Source organism: Aureobasidium namibiae (genome assembly GCF_000721765.1).
Source record: "Aureobasidium namibiae CBS 147.97 unplaced genomic scaffold scaffold_9, whole genome shotgun sequence".
Classification (NCBI taxonomy): Eukaryota; Fungi; Ascomycota; class Dothideomycetes; order Dothideales; family Saccotheciaceae; genus Aureobasidium; species Aureobasidium namibiae.
The window spans coordinates 998,293-1,018,123 of record NW_013581200.1 but is presented as its reverse complement, the minus strand read 5'-3'; the positions used below and the strand labels follow the sequence as shown (position 1 = coordinate 1,018,123).

Here is a 19,831-nt window from a genome sequence, read left to right as displayed (position 1 = left end):
ACATGCGCCATGGGACTTTCGATTCTACGCAGACATGTTGCTCCGTGTATCCCTCAGGTTTGGTCTACGTGTAGCACAGCATCTAGATGCTCTTACACAATTGTTTCCGCCAGCCAACGCTTGTTCACATGTTACTCCAAAGCAGTGATTATGGTTCTTGTGGCGACCGAAGTGCGGAGACCCCAGACGTGCTCGGGATGTGGGCCCGAAGTCACAGTGGGTCTCGGTCGAGTGCGGAGGCCTTCGTGCCTGAAAGGTTCCGTTGGTGCATCTTCCTTTTTTTGCTTTGCATACCTTTCTGGCCTGGCTCGTCGGTGGAACGGCGATTATACTATGCCGTGCCGTTATCTGGTGTGTTGTGCAACAATCATGACCTTGTTGTCAATGCCCACGATGTGTGATCGTTCGTTCCTCAGCATTCGCCATGAAGTCGGATAGCCAAGCCACAACCATGGAGGACCGCAGAGAAGACCAGCAGGATCTGGAGTTGCACCGTGTCGAGACCAACATGTCGGGAGTGGTCAACACTATGGGAACCACAAGAAGAAGACTCGTCATGCTTTCGCTCTGCCTGTCTCAGTTCCTCGCTGCCATCGATATCACCATCGTCGCGACCGCACTTCCGACCATCGCCAGCAGCTTGCATGCGACCTCAGCACAATACACGTGGGTTGGCTCAGCATACAACCTTGCAAGTACGGCATCGACACCACTTTGGGCCAAGCTGTCCGATGTCATCGGAAGGAAATCCGCGCTTCTCGCGGCCAACGCTATATTCCTGGCTGGTAGCTTGCTAGCTGCCCTTGCCCATTCAATTTTGGTTCTCATTGGAGGTCGCTGTCTGCAGGGTATCGGAGGTGGAGGTATGATGATTCTCAACACCATAATCATCAGCGATATCTTTCCACTGGAAGATCGAGCAAAGTACTATGGTCTATCCGCCATTGTCTGGGCTATCGCAAGTGCCCTTGGTCCGATGCTGGGAGGTGTTTTCACTTCGACGATTGGTTGGAGGTGGTGCTGTGAGTAGAAAATGATCTCCATTGATGACCTTAAGCTGACACTTCGACCAACAGTCTACATCAATCTGCCTCTCGACGGCATCTCCCTTGTTCTGGCAGTCCTCGCCCTGAAGCTCAACATCAAGAGAGCCCCAGCCAAGGAGACACTTGCAAGCTTGGACTACGTCGGATGCATTAGCATTGCGGGTGGCGCCATACTTTTCCTGCTCGGATTGGAAAGCGGAGCTAGCCATCAACATTCTTGGACTTCAGCCTACACTCTTGGTATGCTCATCTCTGGCATCGGCCTGCTGGCAGGATTCATGATCTGGGAGTGGAAAGGTGCTAAGAACCCTCTGATCCCGATCCAAGTCTTCGCATCCCGCACAAGCAGGGCTGCTCTCACCGTCGCTTGCTGTCACAGCTTTGTCTTTATCGGCTTCGACTTCTACCTTGCCTTGTACTTCCAGGCAGTACTTGGTCGCACTCCAATAATCTCCGGTGTACTTCTCTTTGCATTGATTCTGCCGCTTTCATTCGCAACATTCTTGACCGGGATGTTCATGCGCAAAACTGGTAAAGTCAGTCCTTTCATCTGGTTCGGAGTATTCTTCATGACTCTCGGAACTGGACTATTCATCGACTTTGGCTCCAAGATGGTACTGTGGAAACTCATTGTGTTCCAAATTATTGCAGGTATCGGTGTCGGACCACTGTTCCAGGCTCCGATGATTGCGCTTCAGAGTGTGGTCAAGCAGAGGGATGTTGCAGCCGCCAACTCCGCTTTCACTTTCCTTCGCAGTCTGGTCACTTCTTTGTCTCCGGTCATCGGCGGTGTTGTGCTCCAGCGTGGGCTTGGGTCCAGCTCATTGACAGGCAATGGACATGTCTCTGCCGGTGGTGGTCAGAATTCGGTGAAGTATGCGAGTGCGTTGAGCAACATGTGGATCTTCTACACTGCATTCTGCGCAATCATGCTTGTTGCGACGGTTTGGATCGGCAAGGTCGACTTGAATTCGAAGAAAGCAAAGACCGAGAATGATGACACAGTGGTTGAGGAAACAGTGACGGTGCCAAAGGTCACAGACCCGAGCACACTGGGAACAGAGATGACTGAGAAGAAGACAGAGAGCTAAGCATACATTATATAACGTCGTGATACTGTACTACGACTGGAATGACAGAACAGTTCAGGGACTTCGATGACCGCTTGCATTCCGATGCTTATCCATATGTACAGTTGTTTATTGATGATGAGGCTCGGTCTAGCGTTCTATTGCGGTAAACCCCATACCTAGTTCGTGTATAACACGATATAGATGCATCCATATGCATACTATGCTCCGCTCTGACCCCTCCCACGCCAACCTTTTCACTTATGGATGCCTCAATCCACGTACACGTGATATGCATATCAAAACAGTCTAGCAACACTACAGCAGAGAGGAAGTAAATAGGTTTCTTTAAATCGTTATGATGTCCTATAGAGATGATGCAGAGCAAAAGCAGAGGGCTTGCGCACCGACACGACGCTCGTATCGCCGGAGACCGTATCTCTAGATCCCCGTCCTGTGCGTTCCAGATTTTCCGTACTCCGGTCTCTCTCGTTGCCAATTGATCCACTTCCATCTCCGCACAGTCTGGGTGAAGTGGGTTTCAACATCCTCCACATTTCCGCCGACCCCCGGACGATTCGGTCGCTTCGGCTGTCCAAGCTCTCGGTTCGGCGACGGGCAAGGCGAGGCAGTACCCCGCACTCCACCCACCCTCCTCCGATCATCTGGGCTCCTGGAACATCGAATCAGCCAGCTAGATGCTTGCGCCTCCGTGCCGCTCCTGAAACAGGCGCAAAGGTTCTCCGGACCGTCTGGGCACCCCAGAAACTCAGGTATAATAGGAACTTTCTCCTGGCTGAGAGCATTCACTTTGTCTTTTTTCACAACACAAAAACATCACATCACAACATCACAATGGGTTTCTCAGAAGTTCACACCGAGGTTCCCAGAACTGCCATTCACCTCGTCGGCACCAATGACTGGCAGGCTGACCTGGCCAAGAACGGCTATGCTGTCGTCAAGGGAGCTGTTCCCAAGGAACGTGCTGAGGATTATGCCAACCGCATGCACCAGTACCTAGAAGACTTGTATGTTCTTTAATCTGTATCGCGAGTAAGATCGACTGCTAACACTGACCAGTGGTCTTGGATACGACCGCAACGACCGCAGCACCTGGAACTCGAAGCACCTTCCCGAGATCAACAACAAAGGCATGTGCCTCGACTATGCCGTCACACACGAGGATTTTGTCTGGGAGATCCGATCAGAGCCTGGTGTTCTGTCTGTCTTCGAGACTGTTCTTGACACTGAGGACCTGATTGTTTCGTTCGACGCCGTCAACTTCGGTCTTGCCGGAAGAACAGATCTACCACCAAACAAGCCCTGGCCCCACCAAGATCAGGACCCCACCAAGAACGGATTCAGATGTCTGCAGGGCTTGGTCAATCTATTGCCCAACGGTCCCAACGACGGTGGCTTGATTGTCTGCTCGGGAGCTCATCTGTTGAGCGAGAGATTTCACAAGGAGATGGCCTGGTACGTTTCGACCTCAACTTGTTCGAAGCATTGGAAACACACACTGATACTCGATATAGGGAGACCGAGCAAGGCTTGAACATCCCCGCATGGAACCCCGAATGGTACGGCCTCACAAATGAAGGTATGAAGTGGCTGGAGAAGGAAGGTTGCACATGGACAAAGGTCTGCGCCGAACCCGGTGACCTCCTTCTCTGGGACTCACGCACACCGCACTACAACCTCTCTTCGACCACAGACCAGAGCAGATTCTGCGTTTACACATGTTATATGCCCGTCACCGAAGCCTCCGAGGAGGAGCTGCAAAGGAAAAAGGTCGCCTTCGAAGGCTGGTTCGGCACTACGCATTGGCCGAACTGCAAAGTGATGGTTTGTGCCTAGTTCTCGTGTATAATGATGGTGAATCTATGCTGATATCAATTAGGGAAGAAACAAGGCGACGAGAGATGGCGAGCCGGACCCTCACAACAGGACCGAGCCAGTCAAGAAGCCACAGCTATCTGAGCGTGTCTACAAGCTGACGGGCATCCCTTACATCAAGGCGCAAGCTTAAGTGTTGAAAGAGAGTAGAGGTTGATGGAATTTTTGGGCTAGCAAAGTTGGAAAGCTTATGATTGACAATACCATTTTTTTCTTCCCCGCATGAACAGCACATTGATCCCGAGTCCGGGCTCATGCCAAAGTGTCTTGCATCTGCTTTCTCAAAAGCCCTTGTCGCAATGAGGGAGTGGTGAGATATGTGGTGGTTTAGGGGCCTTCCCGTTTCGGAAGTCACTACGGGGAGTAGCCAACAACACCTCCTCAACGATGGGAGCAAATCGCTCTCATGAACCTTTAACGCCTCTGGCACACTGCCAATCAGACGAAGATGAATGGTGAATTGTGTGAAGTGTATAGATTGTCGTACAAGTATAGAGTCAGCCGCGCTCCGCTACATACATCATGCCCCGATTATTGTCAGCTTGTCCGCTGCCTTTTCGAAGTGACACCTCCAGAAAACTTCGAAATCCCAACACTCACCGTCGTCATGATCAAGTCTAACAGTAAGTAGTATCGCACTTGATGACTTCCTGTGCATAGCCGCCGGTATCCGCATTTCCACATGTCTTAGAAGCTTGACCGAAGTTCCAAGTGCAGGTGCCGACCAGATTAGACTGGTCAGTGCCGGCATAGAGATTGGCGTAGAAGTCGCCACGGCCGACTTCGGTGCAAGGGCCATTGGCCAAGTTGACAACATTGCCATTGTTGCAGGTGATCTGGCCACAGTAGTCGTTGTTTTGGTTGGAGTTCAGGGGAATGCCAGGCTGTTATTTTCCGTCGCAGACATTAGTCTGGCTTTGGTCGCTGACCTGAGTGAGATCGTAGCCGGTGTCACCGGTTGGTCCGAATGCCTCATACTGAATGTCGTAGATGTCTAGATAGGCGTAGGCGGATGATGCCAGGAGTGCGAGAATGGCTATGGTGCGCATCTTGGTAGAGAGACAGGAAGTGAGAGATCGGTATTGGCAACGAAAGGTTCTGTTGATGTTGATGTAGCTGATTTCTTCTCAGGATGGAATGACACTGATGAACTGAACAGGGCGATGTCCTGTGATATTTATGTCTCAGAAGGTTCGACTTGGACTCGAGGATCCAAGCCAGCTATGAATGTGCGTCATGTTTTCAGACGTTCTGAGGTCGTGAATACGAGATGCACATCATTCCATACAGCATCTCTTCCTCAAAAGGTAGGCCGAAATCCTTCGACTTGTTTATGTTCGTATGTTGCCGAACGAATGGTGATCAATTACTCTAAACAGTCATCCGATATCTCGAAAAGCGCCTCGTGGTTCTGAAGATCCTGTGCAGCGATCTGGGCCACATGGTAAGTGGCTCATCCACCGGGTTGTCAGATCTCGCAATGATTGTCACGGCTTACCAACTCCACGCGATCGTCCATGAATAAGCTTTCCCTAAGACAAGGCAAGCTTCTCCATGCGGGGTTATGCAGGCACGTAAGAACAATTTCCTGGGGATTGCCCCCATCGGACGAACAGAATGTTCGCTGGACTCTTCATTGCTTGAGACTGAACAGTGCATGACCGAGAGCGAATCCCACAAACGTTTTGTTTCGCAGCAGAAAACAAGATAAGAGCTATCTGAGATGGGTTGGTTTCCCTCACCCGATGACGCAGCACGTTAGAGATTTGAAAGGGTCTTCAACTCAATTTCTAAATCAGTCCGGTTAAAACAGCCATGGACGTAATGATGGCCGCGGTAGTTTATACGCGGTCCATTCTGCACGTCTGTGGTTTATCAGCGCGGTAGCATTTGGTGCGATTGGTCGGTCAGACAGCACGTGTTACCTTCGGATTGTCAGTATTGCGGCATGCTCGTTTTCACGACTAAGAAAGATGCACCATCCATGATCACCCTATGAGGAACATTTCTGGCGATGGTGACTGCAGCTCACCCGCAATGGGTCACTGAGAAACGGCCAGGCAAGGGACTCAAAAGTAGAAAGATCAAACCGATTGCATCCACAAGAGGAAACAGGCAACGATATGTAATGGTTGCTCTCTCCCATGATGGTTCATGGGATTCCCAGACTATGGCTCCAAGTCAGCTGCATCTCCACCCATCCACGAGATCCAGACTGATAGCTATAGCCATGCTATGGCCCATGCTATTGCTCACAGTAATGGATTCCAAGCAGCACACTTGGTCTCTAGTCATAGTCGGGTCAATCGGGTCGATCTGGCAAACACACATCGCCGCGAGATCTTACAGACCCGAAAAGTCTGACATCAGGTTGAAACCGTGGATTGAGCGTCCAGTCATTAATGAATACCAATATCTATGGAAGAAAAAGCAAGAGCTCAAAGAAGGGCTCTGGAAACAGTACACAGAGCCTGATGCTTTGGAAGAGTATCTAGAAAACGAGAACCAGCCGTCCGACACGTCATGGGAGCTTTGATCGAAGTGGAAAAATGTATACCAGGAGCGGCGGCGGCTTTGTTGACAGTGTTTCTTCCAGGCGGCCTCGATCACGAACCTATGTCGTTAAAATCCGAGCGGGAGAGAAAGATTCTGGAAGCTTGCAAGGACGAAAAGATCATCGGCAAACTCAGCCAGTGCTATGCCTGAATGATGATGATAGATATGCTCCGAGGCGAATCATCGCAAAACTGTATCTGAGCTCGAATTCCTCTCATTGGCGCCCCCACGATAATTAATGATATGCATGTATATGACGTATCAACGGTCATCCAATCAGGTTCGGCAACATAAAGCCACTTCGTCAAAGGTGCGTAGGAAATAGATTGGATTTTCGACTATTTCAGGCAGCAGCATCCAGGCTCAGTTGTATAATAGTGAGTGACAGTCGCGCTCACGTTTCATTCCCATACCTTTTGTTGCTTCTCGACATCCAAAATCGTGGAAACCTTGTTCAAGCGTCAAACTTCAAAACTATCAAACAACTGTCAGCAAGTCGTACATCCGCACTCCACAGTCTGTGGGAGTTCACAAGCGAATCAAGCACAATGGACCCACAAACGCAGAAGACCATTATAACATCCAGAGAGGAAGCCGCTGATTTCACCACCGGTGGCCATCTCAATCTCGCAGAAGAAAATTACCGATACGTAGTCGATACCGTCCAGCAACACGAAGGAACAAAAGCCACATATGCCGACCGCTACAACTTGTCGAGCGTACTCGTCATGCAGCACAAGTATGCGGAAGCAGAGCCTACTCTGAGGGATATGCTTAAGTATCTTGCCAAAAGACCTGTGGATAACGACTCAGGCCACTTCCTTAAGCAAGAAGAAGGCACAATACGAATGCTGGTGAAAAGTGTTAAGGGCCAGGGGAGAGACGAGGAAGCGGATAATTTGAGGGCGGGTGCAGCTTACTCTAGCCGTGAAGAACAGCTTGAAGTGAGGAAGCAAGTGTATGGTTTGGATATCTGATGGAAGGGAAAGGTATATACATTATAGTTCATTACTTATATCTCGACTGGTTGCTGATTCTTCTTCATCAATAGTGATCGACTGGTGTTTCTTCCCAGTCATAGCTACCGAGGGTCTACTGCTGTCGAATGTGAGACCTTGCATCATTGCTCCTTTCTTGCTAGATGTTACAATGAGTGCCTTGATGACTGTTTCGAACCTCATGTTAGCGAATCATTTCTTCCATTGCGTGGTTCAAGAAGCTTACCTGGACCAGAAGTACACAGCATGCCGAGATTGACTTCTACAAATGACCAAAGATTGATCGGTGCGGCTTCCCGAACGGGCTCAGTAGACAACGTATATACTCTGATCGAGTATAACCGTACACCAGCGACGATGGTGGATACGAAGCCCACCATGAATGCTGCAAGCACAGCATACCTGTCCCTCTTGGTTGTCTTCTTGAGAGACCAGAGCAGTGGTAAGGGTAGCGCGAAGATCAGGATGTCCGAGGCAACTGTGAATGCATTCGTCGCTGTTCCCTTTGTTAGACGTCTGTCATGTTTGGAGAGAGCTTCTCTTATGGTTCTGGCTTACAGTAAAAGAACGCATTGATGTTGATACAAGTTCCGGCTAAGCTCTGGTCCCAGTACTTGGGTATTGGACGACATTGGAGAAGCGTGACAAGGATAGTCGAGAAGAATTGAGCGACCAGCAAAACTATTGTGGCAATGCTTGCTTTCCAGAACCATGTGCGTAGAGCTTGCGCTGTGGAGAAAGGTATCAGCCAGCTCTCGAAAGAAATCATGAGGGATGGCGATGGCATACATATGCGGAGATAAAGACACATGATGCTCATCTTGATACAAAACACGCTCAGGTAGTAGAAGATCTGTATCGCGTAGATGGACTAGATGTTTCCCGCTGTCAGCAACAGAGCAATGTACTCGGAGAAGCAAGCAGAACTACCTTCATGGCTAGTATCTCAGCTGAAGCCGGAAGCTGCTCGGTCTTCAAGCCGACCCCATACCTGACGGACAAGAATGAGGCGATCGCAAAGCCGATGGAGAAGATCTGTAGTTCACCCAATGTCATCAGTAAGTGCCGTATTATCAGGATGGAGGCTCGGATGCTACTGCAAAGCATCGACGTACCCATGCAATACCCATGAACAGATCATCCAATCCTTGTTTCCTCCTTCGCGTAATCCAGACATAACCACGGAGCAATATCACCAAAGCTTTTGAAAGTCTAGATCAGTCCACTGTTCGAGGATCCTAGATCATGCAAAAACTTACCTCCTAGAACCGTGGACAAGATCCCGACGATAATCAGGGCTTCGCGTTGGGTGTGTCGCATACTTTAGATTGATTTGTGGTATCCACAACCCGTGAGGGTATGTGAGAATAGAGCAGCATGAATGTGGGTCAAGGACCGGTATATGACTGTTTCTGGTGATCCCCCGCCTTGATCTACATGAATCATACCGGCGATGGGCGCCGGCGACCCCGGGCACGACGTTGGGGCTGTTCCGCCGATTGTCAGATCCTTCTCCAGTTGAGCGGTTGTTGTCTCACGGCCGTGGGCTCGATCAAGTTACCTGGCTATGCGAGCAGGATGGGAAGACGATTTTAGTGGCCGTGTTGTGTGACTTGTGTCCAAGACTGGTAATCGCTGTGTTTGTTTGGAAGAATGTTGCGTCGGGCTGGATGTGGGGTTGATTGATGCACATGCAAGGGGCTAGAATGTTGATTAGGACCCGATAAAGATACAAAAGAGTTATCCTGCCATCACCATTCTCTGCGCATCTTCCAGTCTTTGCGAGAACACTGACTCTCGCAAACAGTGTCAAGGGCCCTGGTGCTTTCATCGTACGCCATGCCCTGTATATTGAAGATAGATCTCTGCTGACTCACAAAGCCGTGCTTTGGACCAAGTAGGAAGGAGCATCTCGAACCCCGCCAGATTGCCCTTGGAACGCCGTCTATAAGCGGCTTGCGCAATAATAAAAGCTAAAGGCCGACGGAACCCGTGAGACAGGTCATCAATAACGGCTGCAACGGTTTCGATGGGCTGAACGGTGCTGACGCTCAGCTGAGGGTCTCTTCAACACACAGCCTGCGCCTTTCTCTTGGGTACAAACAGATCAAGTATGATGTGCTAAGGTTGTGTCTGAAGATGTGGGAGGCTGAGTATTGAAAAGCTTCAAGCCAGCCTTAACATCAGCAGCTCTTGAATGCTCAGACGTTCTGGCTATTGAATCTGAAACAGAAAACCTTCTGACTATCTGGTCTCGGTCCTCTCAATGTGCTCTTCGTGAACGGGGTGCTTGTCCATGCTGTCTCTTGCCTCTTCGATATCCTTGGTGTGCGTCATATCAATCTGGGCTGGAATCTCAAAGCTTCTCCCTCTGTTCTCAGGTCCGAACGCAGTCGTGACCGCAATGCCAAACGCAATGATTGCAGTCGCAATGCCCATGGTCGGTCCATAGGCTTCTGCCCTTTTGCCGTTAGCTCCCTTGACGAAGTTCGATTCCGCGATAGCGTTGATGATCTGGGCAGAAGGCGAGGAAATCATGTTGCCGAGTTGGTAGGTAATACCAGGGAAAGAAGAACGGAAAGCAGGAGGTGCGAGTTCGTTGAGGTGAATGGGAATGACACCCCAAGCGCCCTGTACGAAGAATTGCATCATAAAACCAGAAGCAGAGAGAGGACCTTCACCTTGGGGAAGGATCCAGGCTGGAATGAGACACATGCTGATCACTAACGAGGAGGTTAGCACTATTCATGTACAAGTCTGATCGATCAACAACTTACAAGCAGCACAGATGATAGCGCGACGACGACCAACGAATTGTGAGAGGTAGCCGATGACTGAGGCAGATTGTTAGCACGCATCCGACCAACGTTCGCTATCAATAGCACGTACTTGTACCGCCGACACAGGCACCGGTCTTCATCAGGATGGAAGCGCGACTAGCACCATCGTTCTTCAGACCCTTCTGAGTAAGCATGAAAGTGGTGTAGCTGTCTTGAGACGAGTGACTGTAATCTGTGAAGCTGTTAGGAACCGCACAGCCTTTGATAATGCTCTTGACTTACAGTTGAACCAAGTCATCAGGATGATACAGTATATACACATCTTCCACTGTTGAGCAAGCATAATCTTGGTCTCTTGCCAGAACGCTCCGGGTGCCTTCTTGTCGCCACGTTTCTTAGCCTCGAGGAACTGCTTGGACTCGGGGAAGCAGCAGCGGATGAGACCAACGCCGATAGAAAGACCAGCAGCGATCCAGAAAACGGTCTTCCAGGTTTCGACAGCACCTCCGACACCCAAATTGGCGCAAGCGGCGAACACGTAACCCATGGAATAACCTTGTTGCAGAATACCAGACATAAGACCACGGGCATCAGTGGGACAGTTCTCGAGAGCCATTGCAACGGCATTTCCGTACCTATGATGATGTTAGCCTTGGACAAGAATGGACAGGTGCAAGATGACATACACTCCTCCCATGAAGAGACCGAACAGACTACGAACTGCCAGGAACTGGTTGAACGTCTTGGAATAGATGGTCGCAATCTGCAGGAGACCCAAGATGATCATGTTGGCGACCATTGGCCATTTACGACCCCATTTGTCACCTGCGAAACCGAACATGGCAGCTCCGACAGATCTCAACAGCAGAGTAAGAGTGATCGCTTCCGAGATGTCGGTCTTGGTGACTTTGTAATACTTTGCCAGCTTGACAGTCTGAATAGAAAGAGCATGGAAATCGAATGCATCGGCAGTCCAGGCGGCAAGACCAACAAGGAAGAAGACCCAGTTCATCGCGGTGAGTTGAGCCATCAAGCTGAAAGGATTTCTGAGCTTGGGAGGAGCCTGCCACTCCGTTGAGGTCTCGCCACTCTCACTGTAGACAACTACTCTCTGCTTCCATTTGAAGAGGTCGGACCATGATTGTTTCGCTGTTGGCAAGACGCCTTGCGCAATGGGGTCGGCAGGTTCGTTGAATGTCGCCATGAGGGATGGGTCGCGATGTAGTATCAAGGAACAGGATGGGTAATGATCAAGGAGTGAAGTGATGGTACGAGGCATGAGTGCTGCATGCTCACCCTTTTATCATCAGGGATCTCTCGCTCTTCTTCCCCGAACATGCCAGCAGTCAATTCTCTGCCGCACCCCCATTCCCGCCAGCCAAGACAGCAATCAAGAACGATATAACCACAGTCGGCTCGACCCCGCAGACGTTTGGTCAATTATCGGTATGGCTCCATGCGCCATGCACTCGCCAAGTCCACTTGCCATGGTGATTGTCTTGGCCCGGGGAAGAAAAAACATGGAGGATCGCATCCCCCACGGGGATAGTTTGGTAGATCTGGAGGCAACTTGCTATACGGTACCATCTATGAGGGACGAAGGACAATCTTTCCGGTTTGTTCTCTTATTCATAGAACGGCAATGGTCATGATAGGAGCTGAGAAACTTTGATGAAGCCTGTGGAGTACTTGGCGAACGTGGTGGCTTTCTGGCAACGATCTTCTTGACAGTCTTGTTTGCCACTTGTCAAGAGTAAGGCCTGTCAAGACTTTTTCTTGACCTTCGCAAGACTTCTTGTCGCTGTGCTTGTTCATCGCGGCTGTTTGGAGGATGTCATGCACACGTATATTTCCAATATTGTGTTTGATGCAAGTCTATGCAGTGATGTGACCTCGAGCTTCTGGCAACTCAAGATTGGAGAATAATCTTGCAGTCGTCTGATTATGGTTCGACCTCGTTCGACACGAGCGGTTCCGTGTCGTGTGGTCACTCGAGCGTGCTCTGCCAAGAGCGAGCCGCGAGAAATTGTCGGGAAGCAGGCGATAATGCGTCGGACTGTGGTGCAGCGAGAGCCACAGGAAAGCATATATCCCTTGGATCGTGTTCCAAGGAGGTCATTGAAACCGATCCAATCATGGCGAAGGGTCGTGGCTTGACAAGAAAAATGCCTCCGGAATTCGTTCGTCGTATTGCTTCCATGCTACGAGTACGATCGCGTACTACTGAACTCCTGAGCGTCGAGTAAGGCGTCCTTTTCGTCGTGCGAGTCTACTCGCGAGTCTCCGCGGAACCCTCTACGACTTATGATCTCCGCCAGCTGGCTTTTTTCACAAGAATGGTCAGAGGGTTCAACACCGATGGCTGCCGTGATTCTCGTGGGTGATCGGCTACATGTTAATGCTCACAACAGATCGATGATCAATTGCTTGTCTATTCGCGTGCGAGGAAAGGCATGCTGCGGCACGCCGGCTCCATCACGAGCCTCTGCAAGCGTAAACAGATGGCACAACGACTCCTGGCAAGTCGGCCCTCTAAATTTTGGACTGCTACCCTCAGCGATGCCTTGAGACAAATCAAACCGAAAACAACGAGCAATGTGGGCGCAAGACCATCGGCCTCGACAAATATCGGGTCAGCCTCTGCGACGCAAGGTAATTATGGCTTGTCCCCAATGGTCATCGAAGCTTTGCGCGAGCGAAGGCTGCCAGCTTGCTGACTAGGACTTCTGACCGATGGGAAACAACTTTCGCCCTCTCCGCAAAGCGCAATCTTCATGAGGCGTCCATACCTCTGAGCTCAGAACTTCAGTCTTCTGTCTGCGCAGTGTATACATAGAAAGCACAGGTTCTGCATGCTGTCTCGTCCTACCCATCACTCGAGTCACCTATCGTATGCGGCTCCTGCCGCCTGCGTATTGGTGCACTGGCGAAGTCGTGGCTCAGAAAATTTTAGACTTTAAGCTTCGACTACACGGAGCTGTACTACTATAGGCATGCAAATCCGTTTTGAGGTCTCCAGAGCCCGGGCGCACCGACAGTCCAGCGCCACTGAATTTCCAATTCATATTGCAGTTACAAGGCATTGGGGATGGTTCTCGAGATGACGAGAGTGCATCTCTTGATGCCTCTCTGGTAAGTCAGGGTGAGGGCGTCAAGGAGTGTCAGGACAGATGGGCGCCAAGATCTCAGGTACCTCTACGTCACCTGAACGGGTCGGTCGCGGTCCAGAACGAGCCGGCATCACGTTGCGGCGACACAGACGGTCGCAGGGAAATCGCTGTCTTCCTTCCACACCTTCTCTTCTGTACAGTCGAACGCCTAATACTACGCCTAGTGATTGCATCAGACAACCCGGGGATCACTCCGGCTTGATCAACCTCACCTCAGTATGGCAAGGGACCATCACCCCACGATGCTGTCGTTGTTACAACAAGTCGAGACTGGAGACGCAAAGACTGACAGAGACCTCCGATTGTTGTGTAATGCAGACTGGTCTTCGACATCGCTTGGTCCTCTGTCCTCTTGGCCCCAGGACCTTTTGACTCTCGTCTATCTGTCAATGCTCTCCCCTCTACCACAATTCTTCTTCTTGGGACCGGATAACATTTTCTTGTACAACACCGCTGCGAGTCAACTACTCCGAGACCATCACCCTGCATATTTTGCAAGGCCTGTCGCATCCCTGGAACGCCTTCAATCCCAAGCAGAATCGATTGCCCAGATCATAAGAGATGCCACAGAAGGCCGGCGGCCTGCTGTGCAAAGAGACTTGCCTTTCTTTTTCAGCAAGAATAATAACCTTGAAGAGCTGCTCATCTCGACCACCATGGTCTGCCTGCCACCGCATTTGTCCGGATACCAGGCCACCGTCGAAGACACGACGCTTGCGGTCATCACAAGGCGACGGGATCAGTTTCTTACCAAACTCAAAAGTCGTTGCGGGTCGACCAATGACTTACCTCTGCTCCTGCAATCCATTCTCCAGAGTATTTCTTCGGCTGAGGCAGATTTTCCATTTGGCATTGTGTATGGAATCGAGGAGCCAACATTCACAGCGATTCCTTACGACAGCCCTCAGCGCGATGAAAGCGCTGTCACATTACATCTGGCAGGAAGCGTAGGAGATTTTGACTACTCTTTACCGGAGGACCTGAATCTTGGGACAGAATGCGGCATATTGGCGCAACATGCACGCAAAGCAATCACATCTCGCGAGCCTGTCAAAATTTGGATTGAGGGTGACGACACTTTGGCCTACTGGTGCCAGGCGTCGAGAAATCGTGGCTACAGAGACAATTGCAAAGAGGCAATCATCTTTCCGGCAAGCTGTACGCCTTTCCAGCATGTGAGGGCAGTCGTGATAGTTGGTATAGCACCTCGCAGACCCTTTGACGAGGCTTACCAAGGCTTCATTCGAGACGTCCAGAAACACATGGCCGATCAAGCTTTTGCGATCTCGTGTATGGAGGCCAAACAAATCGAAAAACGAAAGGCATCTGACCGAGCCCGAGAGGAAGCCGTGATTCATAAGAGAGAACTTGAGCTTCGTAGGAAAGAGGCAATGACTGCTAATGGTAAGTTGGAAGGTGTTGTGACAATGGCCGAAACGATCGACGTAGGATTCTTCGACTATTGGCCCACAGGCGAACTCATACAAGGCAATGTACATCGCTCCTTCTGCCAACCAGGGGCCGGAAGCTGACTTGTGACAGAACGCATTCTATGAACTGAGTGGTTACCCAAAAGATCCAAATCTGAATAAAGCATACACTTTCCTGGACTACTGCATGGAAGAAGATGCTCCTACGGTTATGGAGAAGTGGAACGTGCTCATGAGCGGGCAGCCAGTGACCTTTGAGATGAGGAATGCTTGGGATTACCTTATCAGCTGCTGTTACTAACTTTCTTTCAGGTGGAAGAACAATACACCGACTGGTCAATGGGTCCAAGCCGCATGTACACCAATCTTCGACGAAGCTGGTAATATCGCTAGTATCTCTGGCTGCACGACAGACATCTCAGGGCAAAAGCGCGCCCAGGAAGACGCCCTCAAAAAAGCAGAAGCTCTTGAGCAGGTGCGAATAAGCCAAGCAAGATTATTACAGTTTACAGATAATGCACCCATGGGCATTGTGATATTGGGCTCAGATGGCCACCCCATCTACATCAACCGAAGCTGGTTCAGTATCACCGACCATCCTGAAACTCTGGCATCCAAGGTAGATCTCATGTCCGTCTGCTATCCGGACGATCTTCCTCAGGCCGTGCGAAAACGAGAAGAGGCCATCAATACCAGAAAGACTGTAGAGTTTCGAACTCGACTCAAGAAAAAGTGGACGTGCGTGGACGGCTCTTTCCAGGGTCAAGCATGGGTTTCCATCATGTACTTGCCAGAGTATGACGAGAACGGAGCTCTGAGCCGAATCATGTCGACCTGTACTGATATTTCACATTCACAATTCTCGGAACACCTACAGCGGAAGAGACTGGAGGAAGCCATCGAAGCGAAACGAAGGACCGAAGCTTTCATCGACATCACTAGTCACGAGATCCGGAACCCACTTGGAGCAATAGTGCATTGCGCCGATCTGTTGCAAGATTCTTTCGTGGATATGAAGAAGCTCGTCGACACGCTGGCAAAAACCTGCAAACACGATGAGGGTCAGCAGAGCACGATAGCACGACTACAGGAGCATCTCACCAGCGGCGTTGACGCGGTCGAGACCATTCTCTCCTGCTCCATGCACCAGAAACGTGTCACTGATGACATCCTGTCGCTGTCCAAGCTCGACTCCAATCTTCTTCAAGTATCACCATCGACAGTTCGGGCAACGGAAATGTTAAACAACGTGTCAAACTTTTTCGCGGTGGAAGCTGGACGTGAGAAGATTGCCCTCGAAACCCAACTGGACGAATCGCTGAAGGAATGCAACATCGAGTGGGTTGTAGTTGACCCTGGGCGAATCACGCAAGTCCTAGTCAACCTCGTAACAAACGCTCTCAAATTTACAAAGACTTCAAAAAACAAGCGCAACGTCAATGTACGGCTCGGAGCGTCGAAAGGACCACCTACCGATCTGTCGGTCAAATACGCCGCTCTAGAAAATCCAAGCACCAAAGCGCAGACAAAGCCGGACACTGATGACGCATTGTATCTCTGGTTCTCGGTCACTGATAGTGGCTGTGGTATGACCGAGGAGGAGCAGACACGCATGTTCAATCGCTTCTCTCAAGCTTCGCCAAAGACCTACAATACCTACGGAGGCAGCGGACTCGGCCTCTTCATAAGCAAGAGACTTGTGGAGCTGCAGGGCGGACAGATTGGTCTCGCCTCTCAGATCGATGTCGGATCCAGATTTGCTTTCTATGTTCCTGCAAGGCAAACGACAAAAGCGATGGATCTACCAAAGCCAGATCTTTCTTTGCGTACGAAGGCCGACGCTCTTACTCAGGATTTCACCGTGGCAACCCCGGCAAGCAAGGATCAAAACTCTTCAGATTACTCGATCCTAGTGGTAGAGGTAAGTCCTGGTATCCTTCATTCTCAAGTTCCCATGACTAAACATTCTAGGACAACGCTGTGAATCAAAAAGTTCTCGAAAAGCGACTGACCAAGCTCGGATATAAGGTACAGATCGCCAATCATGGACAGGAGGCACTGGATTATTTGACAACCACGACTACCTGGAAACAACAAAATCGAGAAGAGACAACGCCATTGCAAGATGTACATGTGATTCTCATGGACATCGAGATGCCAGTCATGGATGGGCTGACTTGCTCCAAAAAGATTCGAGATCTACAAAGTTCTGGCGACATTGTGAAGCACATTCCGATTGTCGCAGTATCAGCAAACGCTCGTGCCGAACAGATGAAACAGGCAATCGATGCGGGAGTAGATGGTTTCATCACAAAGCCGTTCAGGATGCCCGAGCTGACATCGGTCATCTCAAGATTGCTGAAGACTCCATGAACTCGCACCATAAGCGGACCTTCCAGTTATCTTCTCGACTCTATTCAACAATTCCTGGTACGGTCTTAGACGAGGGCTCGAGATTGAGGTGACCCGACCTTATCATTGATCACCATATTTTGTCAGGTTGGCAGACAATCAGAGCTGCCCACCTTTCAGATGATTTGAGAGAAGCCACAATTGGGTCACAGACAGACGCATGATCCTTATCCGAGACACGAGTATCCGAGAGCAGTCCAGACCTGTTGCACAAAACAGATAGCGTATAGATGGACGCGTTTGTTTGTGCTCTGACAGCCCAGTTTGTGATCTAGCAGCTTGGACTCAAGCTTCGGTTGAGAATGCATTGTCCGAGATTTCAGGATGAGTGCCTGATACTCTGTTTACTTGCACCTTGGGTGTATTTCTCTATATGCTCAATGATGCAGATGTGCTCTTGGCTTGGCTCATGATTATGTTAGTCCTTTGAACTTGTATTCAGACTTGCAGAAATGGCTATCACGTGCGATGCAGTCTGCGGACGTCGACGCCGGAAGTCCACCTCGGTTGAGTCTGGATGAGTTTCAGGCTCCCTTCTATCAATACCCCACGCTTTCTGCCAGGTCATGTTGACTCCGTATATTTACCCTTGATATCCCCGCATTTCAACCCCACATACCGGAACGTATACACCGGCTAATGGTGACAGGATAAGAATAATATCGACTGCCGACAATGTAGGAGACTTGGAAAGAGATGCATATATATGACACAGATGCCTCGATCTTCTCCGCCATCCAATTTGTTCAGCAAGCATGGTCTTTCTCAAGAGTTTGTGTCTACTGGTATCCACCTTTGCATCTACCCTGGCCAGTGCAACAAGCGTTTCCAACAGAAACGTCTCTTACACAAATCCCATCTTGTCAGGATGGAATAGCGACCCGAGTTGTGTCTTTGTGGCCGAACTTGACAATACTACCTTTTGCAGTACTTCATCTTTCCTTGCATATCCTGGTGCACCAGTCTACGCCTCGAAGGACCTCATCAACTGGAAACTAGCAAGCAATGTGATCAATCGCCCTGAGCAGCTTCCAACTCTCCAGACCAGCAACAATATCCAGGGAGGTGGTATATTTGCTTCTACCCTTCGCTATCACAATAGCACCTTTTACCTCATCACCACCTACATTCTGAGTCCCTTGCCTCCCACCTTCTATATCTTCACCTCCAAGGATGCAACAAATGACTCGGCTTGGTCAATGCCATTCGCTATCGAGACTCCGTACATCATCGATCCTGATATCTTCTTCGACGATGATGGCAGTGTTGTTGTCGCATATGCTGGTCACCCGATCAAGGCGCAGATCATTGATATGAAGACTGGTAACGCCACTGAGACATTCGACATGTGGAATGGCACTGGCAATGGCTTCACTGAGGGACCTCATATTTACAAGAAGGATGGGTACTACTACTTGTTGGTTGCAGAAGGCGGAACGGAGCTTGGTCACTCAGCTGCCATCGCTCGATCGAAATCACTCAGGGGACCTTGGGAAGGGTCGCCATCCAACCCTCTGGTCAGCAACCGCAGGACAAATGATTACTTCCAATCAGTTGGACATGCCGACCTCTTCCAAGATGCTTCTGGCAATTGGTGGGGATGCGCTTTGGGTGTGCGAGGTGGACCTACACTCTACAATCAGACCGTCTTCCCGATGGGTAGAGAAACATCGCTCTTTCCTGTTACCTGGCCCAAGGGGGGATGGCCGGTTGCCAGTCAGGTTCGTGGCAGGATGACTGGACCTTTGCCCTCTCCGACCCGTAACGTGAGCGGTGAGGGTTTGTTTGCAGGAGAAGCCGATGTCGTTGACTTTGTGCCTGGCTCAGCTATACCCAAGCATTTCAATTTCTGGCGTACTCCTGCAAGGCTCGAATCATTCACCATCTCCCCAAAGAATAGGCCCAACACGCTGAGATTGACTGCCTCAAGAGCAAATTTGACTGGACGGGCTGACTTCAATGCTACTGACGGTTTGACACTGGTGATGCGCCGTCAAGCACATACACTCTTCAACTACACTGTCGACGTAGAACTTCTTAGCAATGTTGCTCAAGATGGCGATGAAGTCGGCGTGACAAGCTTCCTGGACCAGTACCAACATGTTGACCTCGGTGTTGTCTATCTGTCTAAGAACAAGAAGGTGTCTCCATATCTACGCTTCAGAGCCACGACGTTTGGCAAGACCAACTTTACTGGAATCGTTCCGGAAACCAAAATTATTGCCTTGCCTTCCGACTGGTCGAACGACTTGGTAAGACTTGGTATCTCATCGATCAACGCCACATTCTTTGCTTTTATCGCTGCACCAGCAGCTAGGCCTTCTTGTAGTATCGTTGTTGGTGTTGCAAATACGACGCTCGTGTCTGGTCCTGGAAACGCTGGTGGTAAGTTTCGACCTGTTATGTGTCAACAGAGGTTCGAAAGCTAATTTGCGTTAATTCTACAGGTGGTCTCCTAGGTGCTTACGCTACA

General features: G+C 50.1%; 8 protein-coding genes across 8 annotated transcripts; 5 read left to right on the top strand and 3 right to left on the bottom strand.

Moving 5' to 3' along the window:
* Positions 1-487: 487 nt before the first annotated feature.
* M436DRAFT_31488 (MFS general substrate transporter) lies at positions 488-1,999 on the top strand (the record flags this gene model as incomplete). Its single annotated transcript, XM_013571489.1, has 2 exons — positions 488-1,022; positions 1,077-1,999. Coding segments are annotated over 2 exons (1,458 nt in total), but the record flags the coding sequence as incomplete, so codon positions are not given.
* Positions 2,000-2,971: 972 nt separating this feature from the next.
* Positions 2,972-4,145, top strand: M436DRAFT_82382 (uncharacterized protein; the record flags this gene model as incomplete). Its single annotated transcript, XM_013571876.1, has 4 exons — positions 2,972-3,144; positions 3,197-3,592; positions 3,652-3,961; positions 4,017-4,145. The coding sequence occupies 4 exons, from the start codon at positions 2,972-2,974 to the stop codon at positions 4,143-4,145; spliced, it is 1,008 nt and encodes a 335-aa protein (XP_013427330.1).
* A 484-nt stretch (positions 4,146-4,629) lies between these two features.
* M436DRAFT_64277 (uncharacterized protein) lies at positions 4,630-5,061 on the bottom strand (the record flags this gene model as incomplete). Its single annotated transcript, XM_013571723.1, has 2 exons — positions 4,630-4,896; positions 4,942-5,061. The coding sequence occupies 2 exons, from the start codon at positions 5,059-5,061 to the stop codon at positions 4,630-4,632; spliced, it is 387 nt and encodes a 128-aa protein (XP_013427177.1).
* Positions 5,062-7,158: 2,097 nt separating this feature from the next.
* M436DRAFT_26642 (uncharacterized protein) lies at positions 7,159-7,536 on the top strand (the record flags this gene model as incomplete). Its single annotated transcript, XM_013571486.1, has 1 exon — positions 7,159-7,536. A coding segment is annotated over one exon (378 nt), but the record flags the coding sequence as incomplete, so codon positions are not given.
* A 44-nt stretch (positions 7,537-7,580) lies between these two features.
* Positions 7,581-8,886, bottom strand: M436DRAFT_82379 (uncharacterized protein; the record flags this gene model as incomplete). Its single annotated transcript, XM_013571875.1, has 8 exons — positions 7,581-7,598; positions 7,654-7,733; positions 7,793-8,062; positions 8,125-8,295; positions 8,356-8,437; positions 8,497-8,601; positions 8,682-8,767; positions 8,826-8,886. The coding sequence occupies 8 exons, from the start codon at positions 8,884-8,886 to the stop codon at positions 7,581-7,583; spliced, it is 873 nt and encodes a 290-aa protein (XP_013427329.1).
* A 924-nt stretch (positions 8,887-9,810) lies between these two features.
* M436DRAFT_47917 (MFS general substrate transporter) lies at positions 9,811-11,550 on the bottom strand (the record flags this gene model as incomplete). Its single annotated transcript, XM_013571659.1, has 5 exons — positions 9,811-10,289; positions 10,344-10,400; positions 10,456-10,578; positions 10,629-10,981; positions 11,033-11,550. The coding sequence occupies 5 exons, from the start codon at positions 11,548-11,550 to the stop codon at positions 9,811-9,813; spliced, it is 1,530 nt and encodes a 509-aa protein (XP_013427113.1).
* A 2,208-nt stretch (positions 11,551-13,758) lies between these two features.
* Positions 13,759-17,319, top strand: M436DRAFT_73244 (uncharacterized protein; the record flags this gene model as incomplete). Its single annotated transcript, XM_013571874.1, has 4 exons — positions 13,759-15,009; positions 15,059-15,193; positions 15,266-16,867; positions 16,918-17,319. The coding sequence occupies 4 exons, from the start codon at positions 13,759-13,761 to the stop codon at positions 17,317-17,319; spliced, it is 3,390 nt and encodes a 1,129-aa protein (XP_013427328.1).
* An 866-nt stretch (positions 17,320-18,185) lies between these two features.
* On the top strand, positions 18,186-19,595 carry M436DRAFT_30082 (uncharacterized protein; the record flags this gene model as incomplete). Its single annotated transcript, XM_013571488.1, has 1 exon — positions 18,186-19,595. A coding segment is annotated over one exon (1,410 nt), but the record flags the coding sequence as incomplete, so codon positions are not given.
* Positions 19,596-19,831: the final 236 nt, after the last annotated feature.